Source organism: Siphateles boraxobius, unplaced genomic scaffold (genome assembly GCF_051911475.1).
Source record: "Siphateles boraxobius isolate OS27281-9 unplaced genomic scaffold, OSU_SipBor_1 1, whole genome shotgun sequence".
In the NCBI taxonomy this organism is placed as follows: Eukaryota; Metazoa; Chordata; class Actinopteri; order Cypriniformes; family Leuciscidae; genus Siphateles; species Siphateles boraxobius.
In genome coordinates this window covers 13,676,407-13,693,855 of record NW_027508699.1, presented here as the reverse complement: position 1 = coordinate 13,693,855, position 17,449 = coordinate 13,676,407, and the positions used below count along the sequence as shown (strand labels likewise).

At 42.4% G+C, this 17,449-nt stretch overlaps 2 protein-coding genes across 2 annotated transcripts in view; one reads left to right on the top strand and one right to left on the bottom strand.

Annotated features, from left to right (window-relative positions):
- Nucleotides 1-685, top strand: part of tceanc2 (transcription elongation factor A (SII) N-terminal and central domain containing 2) — a 144,853-nt gene extending 144,168 nt beyond the window's left edge. Inside the window, exon 5 of the mRNA XM_077218470.1 lies at nucleotides 669-685. The gene's annotated coding sequence lies outside the window, so the exon portion shown is untranslated. The remainder of the gene's footprint in view (nucleotides 1-668) is intronic.
- The window catches only part of slc44a5a (solute carrier family 44 member 5a), a 94,095-nt gene that overhangs the window by 25,514 nt on the left and 51,132 nt on the right, over nucleotides 1-17,449 (bottom strand). The window contains exon 2 of the mRNA XM_077217840.1: nucleotides 16,043-16,091. Within this exon, the coding sequence (XP_077073955.1) occupies nucleotides 16,043-16,091 (49 nt within the window). The remainder of the gene's footprint in view (nucleotides 1-16,042; nucleotides 16,092-17,449) is intronic.

The window sequence follows — 17,449 nt, the reverse complement described above, 5'->3', positions numbered from 1 at the left end:
CGTCGTTAATAAATAACTACACAGGAACAATTGAGTAACACAATATTAACATTCTAACTACTATTGACTAACAAGATACTCTAATGAACTAATTAGTAAGCAATAGCGCTCAGTTGAATGAGGTATCACTATTATCTAATCATTACTATTTTCATACCTCCAAAAGGACTACTAAGAACTGTATACAGGTTGACAAGCATGATAACTCTTTATTAACTTTTTGTGGACTCTAGTATCACAGTAGCTTGTTAGTTAAAAGTAGTTACTAGAATGTTAATAATGTGTTACTCATTTGTTCCTGTGTAGTTATTCAATAATCAGGGAACAGTATTCTAAAGTGTTACCGAATATTAACACAGAACATCGCCCGCTGTCAGCTTTAACTGTCAGGGTTTGTGCAGGTGGAAGATGATGAGAAGGCAGAAGATTCTAATATAAACATTTTTAATAAACAATAACTCACAGAGAACTTAGCAGGCAGGTAGCACAATAAAGTAACATCAACGACTGGTAACATTGACGGTATACTGACGAGAAGGGACAAAGACTGACTAAACAGAGGGAACTAAATACAGACACTGATGAACAGATGACAGGTGACAGAGATGACGATGATTAACGAAACAGGGGAGACAACTGAAGACAAACGAGGAGCGGGAAAACTGAACAAGGAAGACTTGTGACAGATGAAACCAAAAACAACAGGACAGATGAACATGACAGTGACATTAACTGCTTGAAATTTGCTTTTAGATTCCAGTTATTATTAGGAAAATAGAGATTCCAGTTTGTTTATTTTGGATTTATGACTTATCCAGCTTTCAAACATTCTACACAGAACTTCTAATCTTTCATTTGTCTTATTTTATTCCTTATTTGTGTGTATTGCAGAACAGACACATAAATATACTCTTAGTAAGCAAGTTGTGTCTGGATATTGCACTGAAAGATCTTCTTCATAACTCATAAAAGTAATATTTGCTTGTCATATGTTGAAGCTGAATATGGGCTGGCAGTAAGAAAATTGCACTGCTGAAAGCAGAAAGTAATTATAAAAGCCTAACTCGCTCGCTGGTAACAAATTACTTTGCTTGCCTCTCAAAGGGTTTGATGAAAGTGATTATTTGGAGGAGACAGCTGTGTCTGGGTAATTTCTATAAGAGCATGGAGGTTGAAAGGTGGACTTTTTTAAAAACTTGACACATCTCTCATTACAACACACACAAAACAATAAAGTATTCAATTAGTACAATATGACCTTTCATGGAGAAAGATGAAGGAAGATGCCACCCTCATGATCAGTGAATTTAGCATGTTCTGAATGACGCATCCCAGGAAATTGTCACTTCTAGTTTTGGTTTCGTTTCATGTTCATGTTCCATGTCTTATTTTGTGGTTTTCACAGTTATGTTATCCTGCCATGTTCTCCCCTTTGTCATGTGATTCCCTTGTCCTCATGTAATCATGTAATGCGCTTCCTGGTTTAATGTGTTGTTCTCATTGGTTCATTGTTTAATCATGTTCACAGGTGTGTCTTGTCAAGTCATTAGTCTCTGTGTATTTATTGACCTCATGTTTCCACAGTCTCTTAATATTAATATTAATAATAATAATAAGTTTAATTTATATAGCGCCTTTCCCAAGCTCAAGGTCACTTCACAATAACAGTAAAGAACAAACGATCAGTTCATACATAAATGGACAATAGACATTTGCCCAGTCCAAGAAATGAGCGATTGCAGTTGCATATCGCATTGCAATTGTGATACAAACAGAAATGAAAAACAACACTATTTACAGACAGCATAGAAGGTGGGCAGTTGCAGCTGAAGGAAGGTCAGATGCAAAAGACTAATGGTACGTAAGGAAACATTATGACTGTAATACAGAGTTATGGAAAATGTTTAAGAAAAACATTTCATGACTCTTGTCTTATATTGTTCCCTGTATCGCTGTTTGGCAAGTCTTCATCCGTTTATTATTTATTCATATTGGATCTAAATTAAAGTGCAAGCTCGCCTTCAGTGGATTATGTTACAGAAATAATTAAGAAAAATATTAAAGGAAATCAATTGAAACCTTTGCTAAATTATTTTTATATAGTACAAAATTACCCTGGTTTTGAAATAATTAATTCAATTCAAATACATCCAATATAAATTTTTAATATATATATATATATATATTTTTCTTTTTTGAAAAGGTGTAATTAATCTGAAATACTAAATCAATAACTATGATATTTCATATCCAACATAAAATAAATGAACAAAGATTTTTTTCAGATGCAATACATCTCACAAATGTATAAAAAGTTTAGATTAATTAGAGCAGAACCATTAAATAAATGTGCTGGGACTAGATTTATTGACATTAAAAATCTGGACATCTTATTCTTGATCTTATTCTTCATTGTATTCTTATTCATATATTCATAGTCATACCTTACAATAAACCACAGAGGTTTTGTGTGGTTGGCAATGTTTGATCTAGCAGAATCAATTAATGCACCACATACAATCAAATGTATTTTCAGTGCATTTCAGCCTGGATAGAAGTCTTGACTAGTCGTGCTACCTTCACAGTTTGCTAATCACGGTCTGATTGATGAAACCAGAGCCGGACAAAATGTCAAGGCAGGACTGCCTGTGACCCTGCCTTAAGTTCAGAATAAGGTAGCGAGGAGTAGAAATGTCCATGTCTGTCAGATAAGATCTCTTCACAGCAGATTTTTTATGCTTTATCCTATTGCATATTAGCTACACACAAACATTAGCAAAATAAGTTTGCAGTACATAACAGTGCCCACTAAAAAAATCCTTGCATTTAACATACCTAGCCGTAAATTAGGCCTTCCGATCGGGCTCGAATGAAGGCTTTACAGAGGTACAAAGAGAAGTACTATGACCATTATTGATACAATTACCCTTTAACTTGCACCTGAGAGTGATACACGATCCAGACATTTATGAGACTATTTATAAAGGCCCACATTCTCATGCCAAGGTTACATTAAACCTGGTTTGATTGAGGTCAATCTCACCCCCCTCCAAACGTAAAACCTTAAGCCCGCCTCCTCTGTAAATAGATAGGGAAGGGCAGGAGAGATTTCAAACTCATAAGCCGATTAGAGCTCATTATCAATAGCAGCAGGTGGGTCAGTGCTAAACACTGAGCTCCGCACAGCCTCAATCCAAATGTGCTGCTCACTGCTAACTGCTAACTAATTTCACATAACGCTTAGTCACAATGTTCAATTAGTTTCATGGATATTTCTGTTCCATAAATGTTTTCATGTTTAGGGTTAGATTTGTTTAAATCATCAACTTTAAGTATTAAACATCCAACAACATTCTAGCAACCACCTAGTAACATCTTTACAACCAGCTAGGAATGCTAGCAACTACTTACAAATGATAGAAACCACTTAAACCATTCTAAAACACTTATTAGCATCCTAACAATTAGCTAGCAATTGTTATTAATAACCACCTAAAATTGTTAAAAACAACCCACAACATTATATCAACCACCTAGTAACACCCTAGAAACCAGCTAGCAATGCTTTCTAATAAATCACCCTAACAACCACCCACAACACTCGATAAGCAGTACTTTAGCAACCACCCACAACACTTTAGCAAACCAGCTGCTAGCAACCACTCACAAAACCACAGAAAGCAGTTAGCAATGTGCTACCAACCACCCATATGAAAGCAGCAACCAACCACAACAAGAAGCACTACTACAAGCAATGCCCTAGCAACCAGCTACAGTAGCAATGCCCTAGCAACCAGATAGCAATGCTAGGAACCACCCATAACACCCTAGCAACCAGCTATCAGTACTCAGTGTAGCAAAGTTCAGGGAAGAATGAGGCGGGAACCGGCGAACAATCAAATAAACTTTATTTAAAATAAAACAAACCAACCAAAATACCGCCAGCAGCCCCTCGCGGACGACTGCTGGCTACCGAAAATAAACATAAAGAACTGCCAGCAGCCCCTCGCGGACGACTGCTGGCTAAAATAAAATACAAATACAAAAACCAAACACAACTAAAATAGAGGCCTGTTCCTCTCTCGATCATCAACGTCGTCGCTCCTCCTTTATGCTTTATGCTTGGCCCGGTTCCCACAACGCGCTGCCATCTGGTCCCCTACCAGCTGGGCGATCTTCTCCACGGTGCTTGGCGGTGACGCTGGGTAGCCCTCGGTGGATGGCTCGACGCTCCTCCGCCGCCCAGTGGACGGTGACGGCTCCTTGGGCTCAAGGGCAGACGGCAGGAGTCCCCCGCTCCCTGTTCCTCCCCTTTTCCTGGTGGACGGCAGCAGGCTCCGGCCGACGGCGGCGACTCCTCCTCTCCCTTCCGGATGGCAGCCGCCCCTCCAATACCCAGGCGGCCGGCAGTGAGCTTGACCGTCCCCCCGGCAACTCACATCAGCGCACCACCTCAAGCGTCCATGGCCGCGAGTCCCCCGCTCCCTGCTCCCCCCCTGCCCGGCGGATGGCAGCAGGCTCCGGCCCACGGCGAGCAGCGGTGACTCGCGCACCATGCTCGATGGCACTGCGGATTCCCCACAGCGGCGAGGACTCTCTGACAGCGCGTTCCTCCCTCTTCCCGGGTTTCGGCACCAGTGTAGCAAAGTTCAGGGAAGAAGGAGGCGGGAACCGGCGAACAATCAAAGAAACTTTATTTAAAATAAAACAAACAAACCAAAATACCGCCAGCAGCCCCTCGCGGACGACTGCTGGCTACCGAAAATAAACAAAGAACTGCCAGCAGCCCCTCGCGGACGACTGCTGGCTAAAATAAAATACAAAAACCCAAAAAAACACAACTAAAATACAGGCCTGTTCCTCTCTCGATCATCAACGTCGTCGCTCCTCCTTTATGCTTCCGCTCCTCCGTGAGAGACGCGAGACCGGTGTGCTTCACAGGTGTTGCTCATTAGCAATCGCACCACCGGCCTCGCGCCGTTCTCTCACGTCCCTCGGCCGTCCTGTTCGCCACACTCAGCAATACTTTAAAGGCATACAGTCAAGTTGTTGGAAGAAGTCAGAAGGGCAGGCAGTCAGTATGTGAAAGTCACTGATATTGCAGACAACTGGCCAGGTAAACAAGAAGAAAGCGTCTTTCAACCCGTCTCGTCTGATGTTAGGCTTGTGATAACTTCACAGGGATTTTCTCAAACTCAGAATTATCAATCGATTGGTCAGTGCTGTGCTTTAGAGATCTCAAGGATGAACAAAGAAAGAGCATCAGCTGGTCAGAGGTGCCTAAGAACCAGCGAGTGGAACTTCTCTTACAAACACATCTCTCTCTCGCTAAATAATTGAACTTTCTCTTCCTGTATTTCATTTTTTGCACTTTTGACCTTTTTCTCTGTTCTTACCTGCTTCTTTCTGAAAGTATCTCAGGTCTAATGACTACAACATGCAGCTCAACTGACTATGGACTTTAGATTTTTACACGGATTGAGTGACTTTCATTGTAATACATACATTGTCAATTATTTGCAGTCTCTGTGCTGCCAGTGTCTTGACTATCCTCATGCTCCTCCAGCACAACCTCACCTGCTGTCCTGCCAGAAGACACTCTCATGTCTCATCTCTTCTCAGAGACGTTTCTAAAGAGTTCGCCCATCAGCTCATTTGCCCTGTGGATTTCACCCTCAGACGCGCCATCACTGGAACTGAGAAAAATGGCTTACAACTTTTCTGATTAAATTTTGATTTGACTTGAGATCAATTCTAATACCTCATTTTCTCTGAATTCTGAGCCTTAGGATGCTGAATGTGTCAAATGAAATCTGTCACAGGACGAATCATAGACTAAGACTGTGTCCAAACCAGACATGATGTGATACAGCAAAGAGTGTTAAATACATCTTTCAATGTTAATAGAGTTTTGTTCCAATCAACCATTTTACAGGTCACTTTGTTTCTATTTCTGCCCCTAACTTTTCAATGGTTTGGTTAATAGCAGTGTAGGATCAGGATATACAGTTTACAGTACAGTTTTTACTTAAAAACCCAATGCCAAGTTACACACTGATATCCATCTACTGTACATTATTATGTTTTAAAGCCTGATTTAGAAATAAATATTCCTGGTTCAATATGTTAAGTGCAAGAATTTACAGAACTTGTGGCATCATGTTGATCACATTTTAAAAAAAATTCGACCTGAGGCTTTGCTATAGAAGTGAACAGGGCTAAATCGTAACCATTAAAACACTCAACAGTATAGCCACAAGAAAAAACAAAAACCTTGATTTCAGTGTGGAAAACTACTAGCCTTTTTGTTTGTAAATTATATCCAATTTTACAACTTCATTGCGACGACAATGCAATGCAACAAACTTTAAAACCCTAAAATGACTGTAAACATGATTTAAACAGCTCAAATAATATATATTGTTAACATAAGAATGAATGCGAATGCTCTTATAAAATTATAAGCTTCACATTTCTGTTGTTAAATCCTCCAAATATTGGTTGCATTGACTTTTATTGCAAGTGCCTCACTGTAACCTCCATTTTTGCTACGGACAAGTCAAAATTACTTTTTGCAGTAATAAACATTACGCAACAAATACTGTCAAATTAGCTTAAAGGATTAGTTCACCTCAAAATTAAAATTTACTTACCCCAATGCCATCCAAGATATCCATGTCTCTCTTTCCTCAGTCGAAGAGAAATTAAGTTTTTTGAGGAAAACATTTATGTATTTTTCTTCGAATAATGGATTTCAATGACAACCAGCGTTTTGAAGTCCAAATCAATGCAGTTTCAAAGGTCTTTGAAGTGCTTCAACGGACTGTGCACGATCGCAGCTGAGGAGGAGGGTCTTATCTTGTGAAACGATGGGTCATTAAAAAAAAAAAAAAAAAAAAATACTTTTTAACTACAATTGTTCGGATTGAGCTGATCTGCAACGCGCTGGGAACTACGTCATCACGTTGAAAGGTCACTGTCGATGTCACGGGCGCCGGCGGAAGTACCGCCCCACTCGACCATGCGAAGGAGATTGCAGATCAGCTCAATCCGAACAATTGTAGTTGAAAAGTATGTATATATATATTTTTTTTTTTTTTGAAAATGACCTATCATTACGCGAGATAAGATCCTCCTCCTCATCAGCTGCGATCGTGCACAGTCCGAAGCACTTCAAAGACCTTTGAAACTGCATTGATTTGGACTTCAAAACGCTGGTTGTTATTGAAGTCCATTATTCGAAGAAAAATCCAGAAATGTTTTCCTTAAAAAACTTAATTTCTCTTCCACTGAGGAAAGAAAGACATGGATATCTTGGATGGCATTGGAGTGAGTAAATTATTAGGAAATTTTCATTTTGAGGTGAAATAATCCTTTAACATGTAGTGAGCCTGGAATATTCCTTTAAAGCATGTGAAACCCTGTAGCATGAAAGCTGTTTTAGTTCAGATTTACAGTTTTGATCATCATATTAGTTACATACCATAGCATAAAACAAATGATTGTGTATCAGCATCTAACGCATTCTCATACTTTGGCGTCATATGTGACGCCTGACAAAACGGCGAAATACTACGCACATGGCACCCTTTATCGTCAATATAACACGCACTGTGATGGGTAGGTTTAGGTGTGGGGTAGGGTCTGCGTCTCATATTCACGCTAAAGGATGCCAGTCAACTTTATGACGCCTTGGGTTCGCGTGTTATATTCACGCTAAAGGGTGCCATGTGCGTAGAATTTCGCCGTTTTGTCATATGGCTCCCATCAAATCTCCAAAGAACCGATCACCAGTTGAGATCAGAAGCCAACAGAGGCTAGATGCTAGATGACTGCCGATGCTCTTGACAGAGGCTGTACAGTAGCTGTCACGGTGTCTGGTTGTGTTTCCCTTGTTTGACACTAGAGGTCCTCGTTTTCACGGTGTCTTTCACATTTGACTTCATTTCCCAGCATTCTGTCTGTCACTCATCAGTTCATTGCACTCAGCTGTTTCCCATCACCTTGTTAGATTGTGTGTATAAATACCCTGTCTGTTTTAGTATTTGTTACGGATTCCTTGTTTTGTGTCACACTACTTCAGGTCTGATATTGTTCGAGTTCCTGTTTTGTTTCTTGTTTTAACGGCTTTATTTGGATTTTGACCCCTGCATGTTGACGACGAGTTTGGATTACCCTTTATTAAACTACTGCTCATGGATTCTCTGCTTCCCGTGTGGTTTTCGTGACAGAAGGAATCCGTCACAAACAATCCAGCGGTATGTTTTGCTACATCTCTTCCCCAGCCACCGAGCGGGAGAGAAGGGAGTTGTTTAAGGGGACCCGGTTGGTAAAGTTCCGCGGGACCCGTGGAGGTCGCCGTAGAGGAGGTGATAGAGAGATGTTTCACGTTCCGTCTGCCCAGTCAGAGACTGTTCACGTTCCGTCTGCCCAGTCAGAGACTGTTCACGTTCTGTCTGCCCAGTCAGAGATTGTTCACGTCCCGTCTGCCCAGTCACAGACTGTTCACGTCCCGTCTGCCCAGTCAGAGACTGTTCACGTTCCGTCTGCCCAGTCAGAGACTGTTCACGTTCCGTCCACCCAGTCAGAGACTGTTCACGTTCCGTCCGCCCAGTCAGAGACTGTTCACGTTCCGTCTGTCCAGTCAGAGACTGTTCACGTTCTGTCTGCCTTCATGGACCTGGACTATCTGGAGCGTCTGGCTTGGATCCTGGACATGCCCGTGTCTGCTGTTCCAGAGCCGGAGCCAGTGTCTCCTGTTCCAGAGCCGGAGCCAGTGTCTGCCGTTCCAGAGCCGGAGGCAGAGCCAGTGCCCGTTCCAGAGCCGGAGGCAGAGCCAGTGCCCGTTCCAGTGCCGGAGGCAGAGCCAGTGCCCGTTCCAGAGCCGGGGCAGAGCCATTGTCTGCTCCAGAGCCGGAGGCAGAGCCATTGTCTGCTCCAGAGCCGGAGGCAGAGCCAATGCCTGTTCCAGAGCCGGAGGCAGAGCCAGTCCCCGTTCCAGAGCCGGAGGCTGAGCCAGTGTCGTCTGCCTTCATGGACCTGGACTATCTGGAGCGTCTGGCTCGGATCCTGGACATGTCCGTGTCTGCTGTTCCAGGGCCGGAGCTAGTGTCTGTTCCAGGGCCGGAGGTAGAGCCAATGCCTGTCCCAGAGCCGGAGGCAGAGCCAATGCCTGTCCCAAAGCCGGAGGCAGAGCCAGTACCCGTTCCAGAGCCGGAGGCAGAGCCAGTGCCGTCTGCCTTCATGGACCTAGACTATCTGGAGCGTCTGGCTCGGATCCTGGACATGTCCGTGTCTGCTGTTCCGGGACCGGAGCCAGTGTCTGTTCCGGGACCGGAGCCAGTGTCTGTTCCGGGACCGGAGCCAGTGTCTGTTCCGGGACCGGAGCCAGTGTCTGTTCCGGGACCGGAGCCAGTGTCTGATCCAGGACCGGAGCCAGTGTCTGTTCCGGGGCCGGAGCCAGTGCCTGTTCCGGGGCCGGAGCCAGTGCCTGTTCCGGAGCCGGAGGCGGAGCCAGTGCCTGTTCCGGAGCCGGAGGTGGAGGTAAGGCCTGTTCCAGGGCTGGAGCCAATGTCTGTTCCAGAGCCAACGCCTGTTCCAGCACCAGAGCCAGTGTTTGTTTCTGTGTTTGTGTCTGTTCTTGTGACTGTTACAGTTCTTGTGTCTGTTCCTGAGCCGGTGTCTGCTGCACCTGAGCCGGTGTCTGCTGCACCTGAGCCGGTGTCTGCTGCACCTGAGCCGGTGTCTGCTGCTCCTGAGCCGGTGTCTGCTGCTCCTGAGCCGGTGTCTGCTGCTCCTGCTTCAGGTCTGTTTTTGTTCGAGTTCCTGTTTTGTTTCTTGTTTTTACGGCTTTATTTGGATTTTGACCCCTGCATGTTGACGACGAGTTTGGATTACCCTTTATTAAACTACTGCTCATGGATTCTGTGCTTCCCGTGTGGTTTTCGTGACAGTAGCTTTCTGCAGATTTCTGACACCTAATGATGAGACGAGGAGTAATTTCACACATCAAAAGATTGATGGTTCAGTAATATCCCCCAGTCACTCCGTTAGACTGTACTTCCAAGAACAGCAAGAGAAAAGATCACAGACTCAGTAAAATCAAATTCAACCCGCTTAATTTAATTTAACTAACTGCTGCCTTTAAATTTCAAATAAAATTCAAAGATACAATCTGTACGTTTCTGACTGATTCGTATTTATTTTCAGTTTTTACAAAAGCATTGCCGAATCAAGCTGAGAGTTATAAATATTGGAAAAAAATGTTCTGGGTTTAAAGCATATGGCTCTATTAGTCAGGTTATTGCCTGAAATCAAAGTAATTGCTTGAAAATCTCCTTTTCTTTATACTAGTACAGTGTACTATTACTCTAGAAACAAACAAAAAAAGGACAAAAAGAGTTTGCGGGGGGTATTGCATGTGACGCAATGTATTGCATAGACTCACCTTGTTTTATGCTCAAGTGAAAATGAAATGTGCTTATCCAATCAGCCAGCAATTCAAACTTAAAAAGTTTGTCAGGAAAAAACTTGGCCTGGCCAGTTGTTTTAAAAGCTTGAAGGTTTTAAATCCATGCAATCTGTCAAAAAATACCCAAACATTCTGTTAGGCATAGCTAGCATGCTGCTAACATGACTCTAGCATGTTTTAACATTTTCCTAGCATGTTTCTAGATGCTGGCATGTTTTAGCACATTGCTAACGTGTTTTAGCAAGTAACTAACATTGCTGGGATGTTTTAACACATTTCTAACCTGTTTTAGCATTTTGTTAGGCTTTGCTTGCATATTTTGTATGGAATGAAGCTAGCATTTTTTAGTACATTGCTAGTATGTTACTAGGTGTTGTTGACATGTTTAAGCTAGTTGCTAGGCATAGATAGATAGATAGATAGATAGATAGATAGATAGATAGATAGACAGACAGATAGACAGACAGACAGACTCATTCTGCAAGCAAAGGCAGAATTTCCCAGCTTTCGGACACATCCATTGGTAAGTGTGTGTTAAGCTGACCTGTGAATAGCAGCTCTATATATCACCGCTGTGTGTGTGAGTCCTTTGATGGACGGCAGATTGACTGTGCTGACAGGCAGCAGAGTACTCTGACTGGCTCCAGTCGAGTACATGTGTTTCTCCCTGAATGAGACTGCTGCCCATGTGCAATGACTATTATACTCATGTAATGATGTGGTGTTACACAAAGGATTCAAAGGTCTGGAGATTTAATGCTCAGTCACTAATCGCTGGGCTAGCTTGTCAAGGCTTAAGAAGTAGGAGTAGGTATATAGAGGAGTAGGCACAGGAAATAAATAATGAGTCTTTCTAATTCAGGCAGAGCCAGTGCCGTCTGCCTTCATGGACCTAGACTATCTGGAGCGTCTGGCTCGGATCCTGGACATGTCCGTGTCTGCTGTTCCGGGACCGGAGCCAGTGTCTGTTCCGGGACCGGAGCCAGTGTCTGTTCCGGGACCGGAGCCAGTGTCTGTTCCGGGACCGGAGCCAGTGTCTGATCCGGGACCGGAGCCAGTGTCTGATCCGGGGCCGGAGCCAGTGCCTGTTCCGGAGCCGGAGGCAGAGCCAGTGCCTGTTCCGGAGCCGGAGGTGGAGCCAAGGCCTGTTCCAGGGCTGGAGCCAATGTCTGTTCCAGAGCCAACGCCTGTTCCAGCACCAGAGCCAGTGTTTGTTTCTGTGTTTGTGTCTGTTCTTGTGACTGTTACAGTTCTTGTGTCTGTTCCTGAGCCGGTGTCTGCTGCACCTGAGCCGGTGTCTGCTGCTCCTGAGCCGGTGTCTGCTGCTCCTGAGCCGGTGTCTGCTGCTCCTGAGCCGGTGTCTGCTGCTCCTGAGCCGGTGTCTGCTGCTCCTGAGCCGGTGTCTGCTGCTCCTGAGCCGGTGTCTGCTGCTCCTGAGCCGGTGTCTTCTGTTCCTGAGCCGGTGTCATCGTGTCTTTCACATTTGACTTCATTTCCCAGCATTCTGTCTGTCACTCATCAGTTCATTGCACTCAGCTGTTTCCCATCACTTTGTTAGATTGTGGGTATATAAATACCCTGTCTGTTTTAGTATTTGTTACGGATTCCTTGTTTTGTGTCACACCAGTTCAGGTCTGTTTTTGTTCGAGTTCCTGTTTTGTTTCTTGTTTTTACGGCTTTATTTGGATTTTGACCCCTGCATGTTGACGACGAGTTTGGATTACCCTTTATTAAACTACTGCTCATGGATTCTGTGCTTCCCGTGTGGTTTTCGTGACAGTAGCTTTCTGCAGATTTCTGACACCTAATGATGAGACGAGGAGTAATTTCACACATCAAAAGATTGATGGTTCAGTAATATCCCCCAGTCACTCCGTTAGACTGTACTTCCAAGAACAGCAAGAGAAAAGATCACAGACTCAGTAAAATCAAATTCAACCCGCTTAATTTAATTTAACTAACTGCTGCCTTTAAATTTCAAATAAAATTCAAAGATACAATCTGTACGTTTCTGACTGATTCGTATTTATTTTCAGTTTTTACAAAAGCATTGCCGAATCAAGCTGAGAGTTATAAATATTGGAAAAAAATGTTCTGGGTTTAAAGCATATGGCTCTATTAGTCAGGTTATTGCCTGAAATCAAAGTAATTGCTTGAAAATCTCCTTTTCTTTATACTAGTACAGTGTACTATTACTCTAGAAACAAACAAAAAAAGGACAAAAAGAGTTTGCGGGGGGTATTGCATGTGACGCAATGTATTGCATAGACTCACCTTGTTTTATGCTCAAGTGAAAATGAAATGTGCTTATCCAATCAGCCAGCAATTCAAACTTAAAAAGTTTGTCAGGAAAAAACTTGGCCTGGCCAGTTGTTTTAAAAGCTTGAAGGTTTTAAATCCATGCAATCTGTCAAAAAATACCCAAACATTCTGTTAGGCATAGCTAGCATGCTGCTAACATGACTCTAGCATGTTTTAACATTTTCCTAACATGTTTCTAGATGCTGGCATGTTTTAGCACATTGCTAACGTGTTTTAGCAAGTAACTAACATTGCTGGGATGTTTTAACACATTTCTAACCTGTTTTAGCATTTTGTTAGGCTTTGCTTGCATATTTTGTATGGAATGAAGCTAGCATTTTTTAGTACATTGCTAGTATGTTACTAGGTGTTGTTGACATGTTTAAGCTAGTTGCTAGGCATAGATAGATAGATAGATAGATAGATAGATAGATAGATAGATAGATAGATAGATAGATAGATAGATAGATAGATAGATAGATAGATAGATAGATAGACAGACAGATAGACAGACAGATAGACAGACAGACAGACTCATTCTGCAAGCAAAGGCAGAATTTCCCAGCTTTCGGACACATCCATTGGTAAGTGTGTGTTAAGCTGACCTGTGAATAGCAGCTCTATATATCACCGCTGTGTGTGTGAGTCCTTTGATGGACGGCAGATTGACTGTGCTGACAGGCAGCAGAGTACTCTGACTGGCTCCAGTCGAGTACATGTGTTTCTCCCTGAATGAGACTGCTGCCCATGTGCAATGACTATTATACTCATGTAATGATGTGGTGTTACACAAAGGATTCAAAGGTCTGGAGATTTAATGCTCAGTCACTAATCGCTGGGCTAGCTTGTCAAGGCTTAAGAAGTAGGAGTAGGTATATAGAGGAGTAGGCACAGGAAATAAATAATGAGTCTTTCTAATTCAAGGATATTTCACTTAAAATAATGACTGGAATGGAACGCAAAGTCAAACATCCGACTCGTGAATTCAGGGTAGATCTATCAACCCAGGCTTCAGTGAGAAGCGTCACTGGAAATTTTTTTGACATTTTTTGAAAATCCGACTATGTCTGGAATGCGGCATAAGACAGAAATTAAAGACAGGTAAGCAAGATGATTGCCAATCTATAATGAGAGCAGTAACTAATAAGCATGAAAAGACTTGGCCATCTGTTGCATACTCCACACAAAACTGGAAAGCACTTTCTCGATCTGGAAAGCTCTAATCTGATTTGCTGGCTTCATACAACCCTGAGAGTAAAGGCACATAGGCTATTTTAGCCCGTTTGACTTCTTAACTTCTAATATGACTGTCATCTACTTCCCATTAGCCAAGCTCACTGACCTCCTCCAGAATGAAGCCAATGGGTGAGACAAATTGAACCATCATACATGAAGAGAAAGCGCAGAATAACTGCGGCTTTGCTGTACATAGCGCAATCTATAATTACATCTCCAGCTATCAAGAGCCAATCGTTCCTGTCTCCCTCTTCCCACTTCAGGGAATCCAAGAGGGGCTGGTGAGGAATTTAAATGGCTGAAGAATTCAAACCTGTGCCTGAGAATTACTCATCCCTAATTTCTACTGTTAAAGACTCAGAATTCAGAAAAGCAATAGACATTAGAGGGTAATGCCTTGTGCTTTGACTCTCTCTCTCTCTCTCTCTCTCTCTCTCTCTCTCTCTCTCTCTCTCTCTGTGTAATTGCTTTGCATCAAATGTGTAATCATCTCAACCAAGTATTCACATCAGAGTGCTAATGGGCTCAGTGAAGCCAATCATGTTAGGAACCTTTAACAAAAGATGCCTCGATAAATGTCCTGTCAGCATCAGCCCACGAATCAGCAAAATGACCAGGGTGAGCTGTTTTCTAGAGCATATAAATTCATTGTATGTTTGGATAGTCAACTAGACAGGACCAATTTAGGAATCCTCTGCTCATGATCTCCACAAGGATAGTGAAACCTGAATTTGCAGGGCTTGATAAACATGCAAAATATTAAGTAATACAAAATAATGTAAAATTATTTTAATTCAAATCTAAAATTATTTTTAAAAAGTATTTTTCATAAATAATTATTCATAACATTTAATAATACAAACACTTTTATTAAAAAAATATAAAAAATAATATTATTTAATTAATTAATACATATCATTTTAATAAATACATAAATACTATTTCATAAATAAAATAACTTAAATGCAAAATAAAATGTACATTACAGGGACTTTCATTATGCTGATATTGTCATTTTTTTTCTCTATCCAACCGTACACAATCAGAACAACTCTTTACGCAAGGATCCTGATGAATACTAATGATATCACATTGAAATTACACTGTGCTTTGAAGACAGTCTGACTGTGATCTTCCCATATGAAAAGAGGTAATACAAGACAGCAGTTTCTTTCTCCCTCGGCCACACTTTCACTAGCCGCACTCGCTGCCTTCCTCTCCTCAGACAGAAACTGTTAGTGAAGTGAACGGTCTCCTCATTCTTTATTTAATGATCCATCATCACTCTATATGGGTTACTGGGCCTCCGTTTGACGCCTGCCTGACCGCTTTTGACTGTTTCACAGCTCCTCAGATTCCACTCACTCTTACTTTACTGAGTAAATGCCATCGAATCGTGCTGTTTTCCGACAACACATGGCTTTTAGCCACAGATACATAATAAACTGAGCCCTAGAGACAGTTTTATCAAGCCCATTGATTTACAGACCAGCTAAATGACTACACAGCCTCTATAGCTGTAGTGTATTGGATTTGTTCAGCTGATGATCCACATGATACACACACACACTTACAATACATTTTTAGCAATAAATGAGATCTAATGAATGCAATGAAAAGGAATGTACTGTAAGAAGAGCATCTCCATGACAACGGTGAATATTTCTGTGAGAAGAGAATTGCAAACGGTGTAATAAAGTGAACAGAAACATTACTGTCAGTGCAGTTAACACTTTGATGCGTGTATTATTAAAATCAAAGGACAAACTTAATGCTTCTATTCACTTCAAAAAGAATCACTGTCCATATTTATTTGGGATATTATTTATATTTCACTCCTTTCCACTCAACAGAAATAGCAATAAATACTCCATAAGTGCTTGGTGCATCACCACATTCATCAGCTGTTTTGAATTTATTACTCATAAATTCACATTCACTTTGTTAATTCACATTCTGAATAGTTAACGGCTTCGAAATAATGATGACTGTGTGTAAATCTGCAACAATGAAAGGACATGAAGGTTGATTTACCTGTTGTAAACTGGCCCTCTAAATGTTGGGTCAAACTTGCGAGGTTCACCTAAGGAAATAAAAAGGAAACATCTAACGTTAATTAGGTATAAGAGATATGAGGTTTAGCAGGGAAAATCATAGACAGATATGAGGTACATGTTCTCGTTTCACCCTAATTTGTGATCGACTGACTGTATGTTATCCCACTTATTACTTATTACAACCCAAAGTGGTTCCGGTACCAATACTGAGATCACTGCTGTATATCATCAATACATTTTTTACAATCAAACCTGTTACAGATAGGAAAAGAGCCAACATGATACAGCCTACTACTGTATATGGAAACATTCTCATTAAAAATGGTTGGGATTTCCCAATCTCTGTCACTGAGAGTGATTTCTTTTGCTTGCTATTGCTGCTGTCAATGAGCGGATGACTGACTGCTGGGAAGATTCAAGTAAAAATGGCAGATATTTTCACATACAGTAGGAGAAGGAAAGAAGATACAGGATGGAAATCGATACTCGGTTACTAACGTAGCCTCGGTTCTCTCTAGAGAGGGAACGAGTATTGCGTAAGTTTAGCTTACGCTACGGGAAAGATTCATCTTCTCGAGATACTGAAGCCAAAAAATTATCCTTAATTTTGTATTCCTTGTCAACGCAGTGCAGCAGCTAGCAGACCTAGAGCAGGCCATCTCGCGTGCTCATTGGCTGCCCTGCGGGCAACTGCTGCAGCCTACCAGTGAGCCCGGCGTGACGTCACGCCCAATGAATGGCGCCCCCGCCTTCATAGCGTCACAGCCCGCCAGAATGGGCGTGGCTTAGCGTATAACACTAGGGGCTGTAGGCTGACTTCCCTGGTTTTCGTCGACTGAAGCGAAGTCGCTCGTGGCGCGAGCACGGCCGGTTACGCAATACTCGTTCCCTCTCTAGAGAGAACCGAGGTTACGTTAGTAACCGAGTATCGTTCTCTTACGAGAGGTTCTCTCGTATTGCGTAAGTTTAGCTTACCCTACGGGAACACTTTGTCAATGCCGTGCGCGCCAAGCATCCACATGAGACCCCGAGCTTTCAGGGGAACCCCATAAGTGGAAAAAATAAGGTGGCCAGCAACACGGGCCATTACTTGTACATAAGCACACATAGGGAATACAGAGCAGCGCGCCGGTCTGTATAGGCACATGGCACATAGCAGGAGATCTGAGCAGGAGATCTGGGCAGAATACACCTCTCCTTCAGACTGACAACAGTTTAGCCTGCAAGGCAGGAACTTCTAGGTTATAAAACCTGACAAAGGTAGACGGGGAGCTCCAGCCCGCCGCTACATATATGTCATGGATAGAAATTCCACTGGACCATGCCCACGAAGAGGCCACGCCTCTCGTGGAATGAGCCCTGATGCCCAGAGGGCATTGCAGAC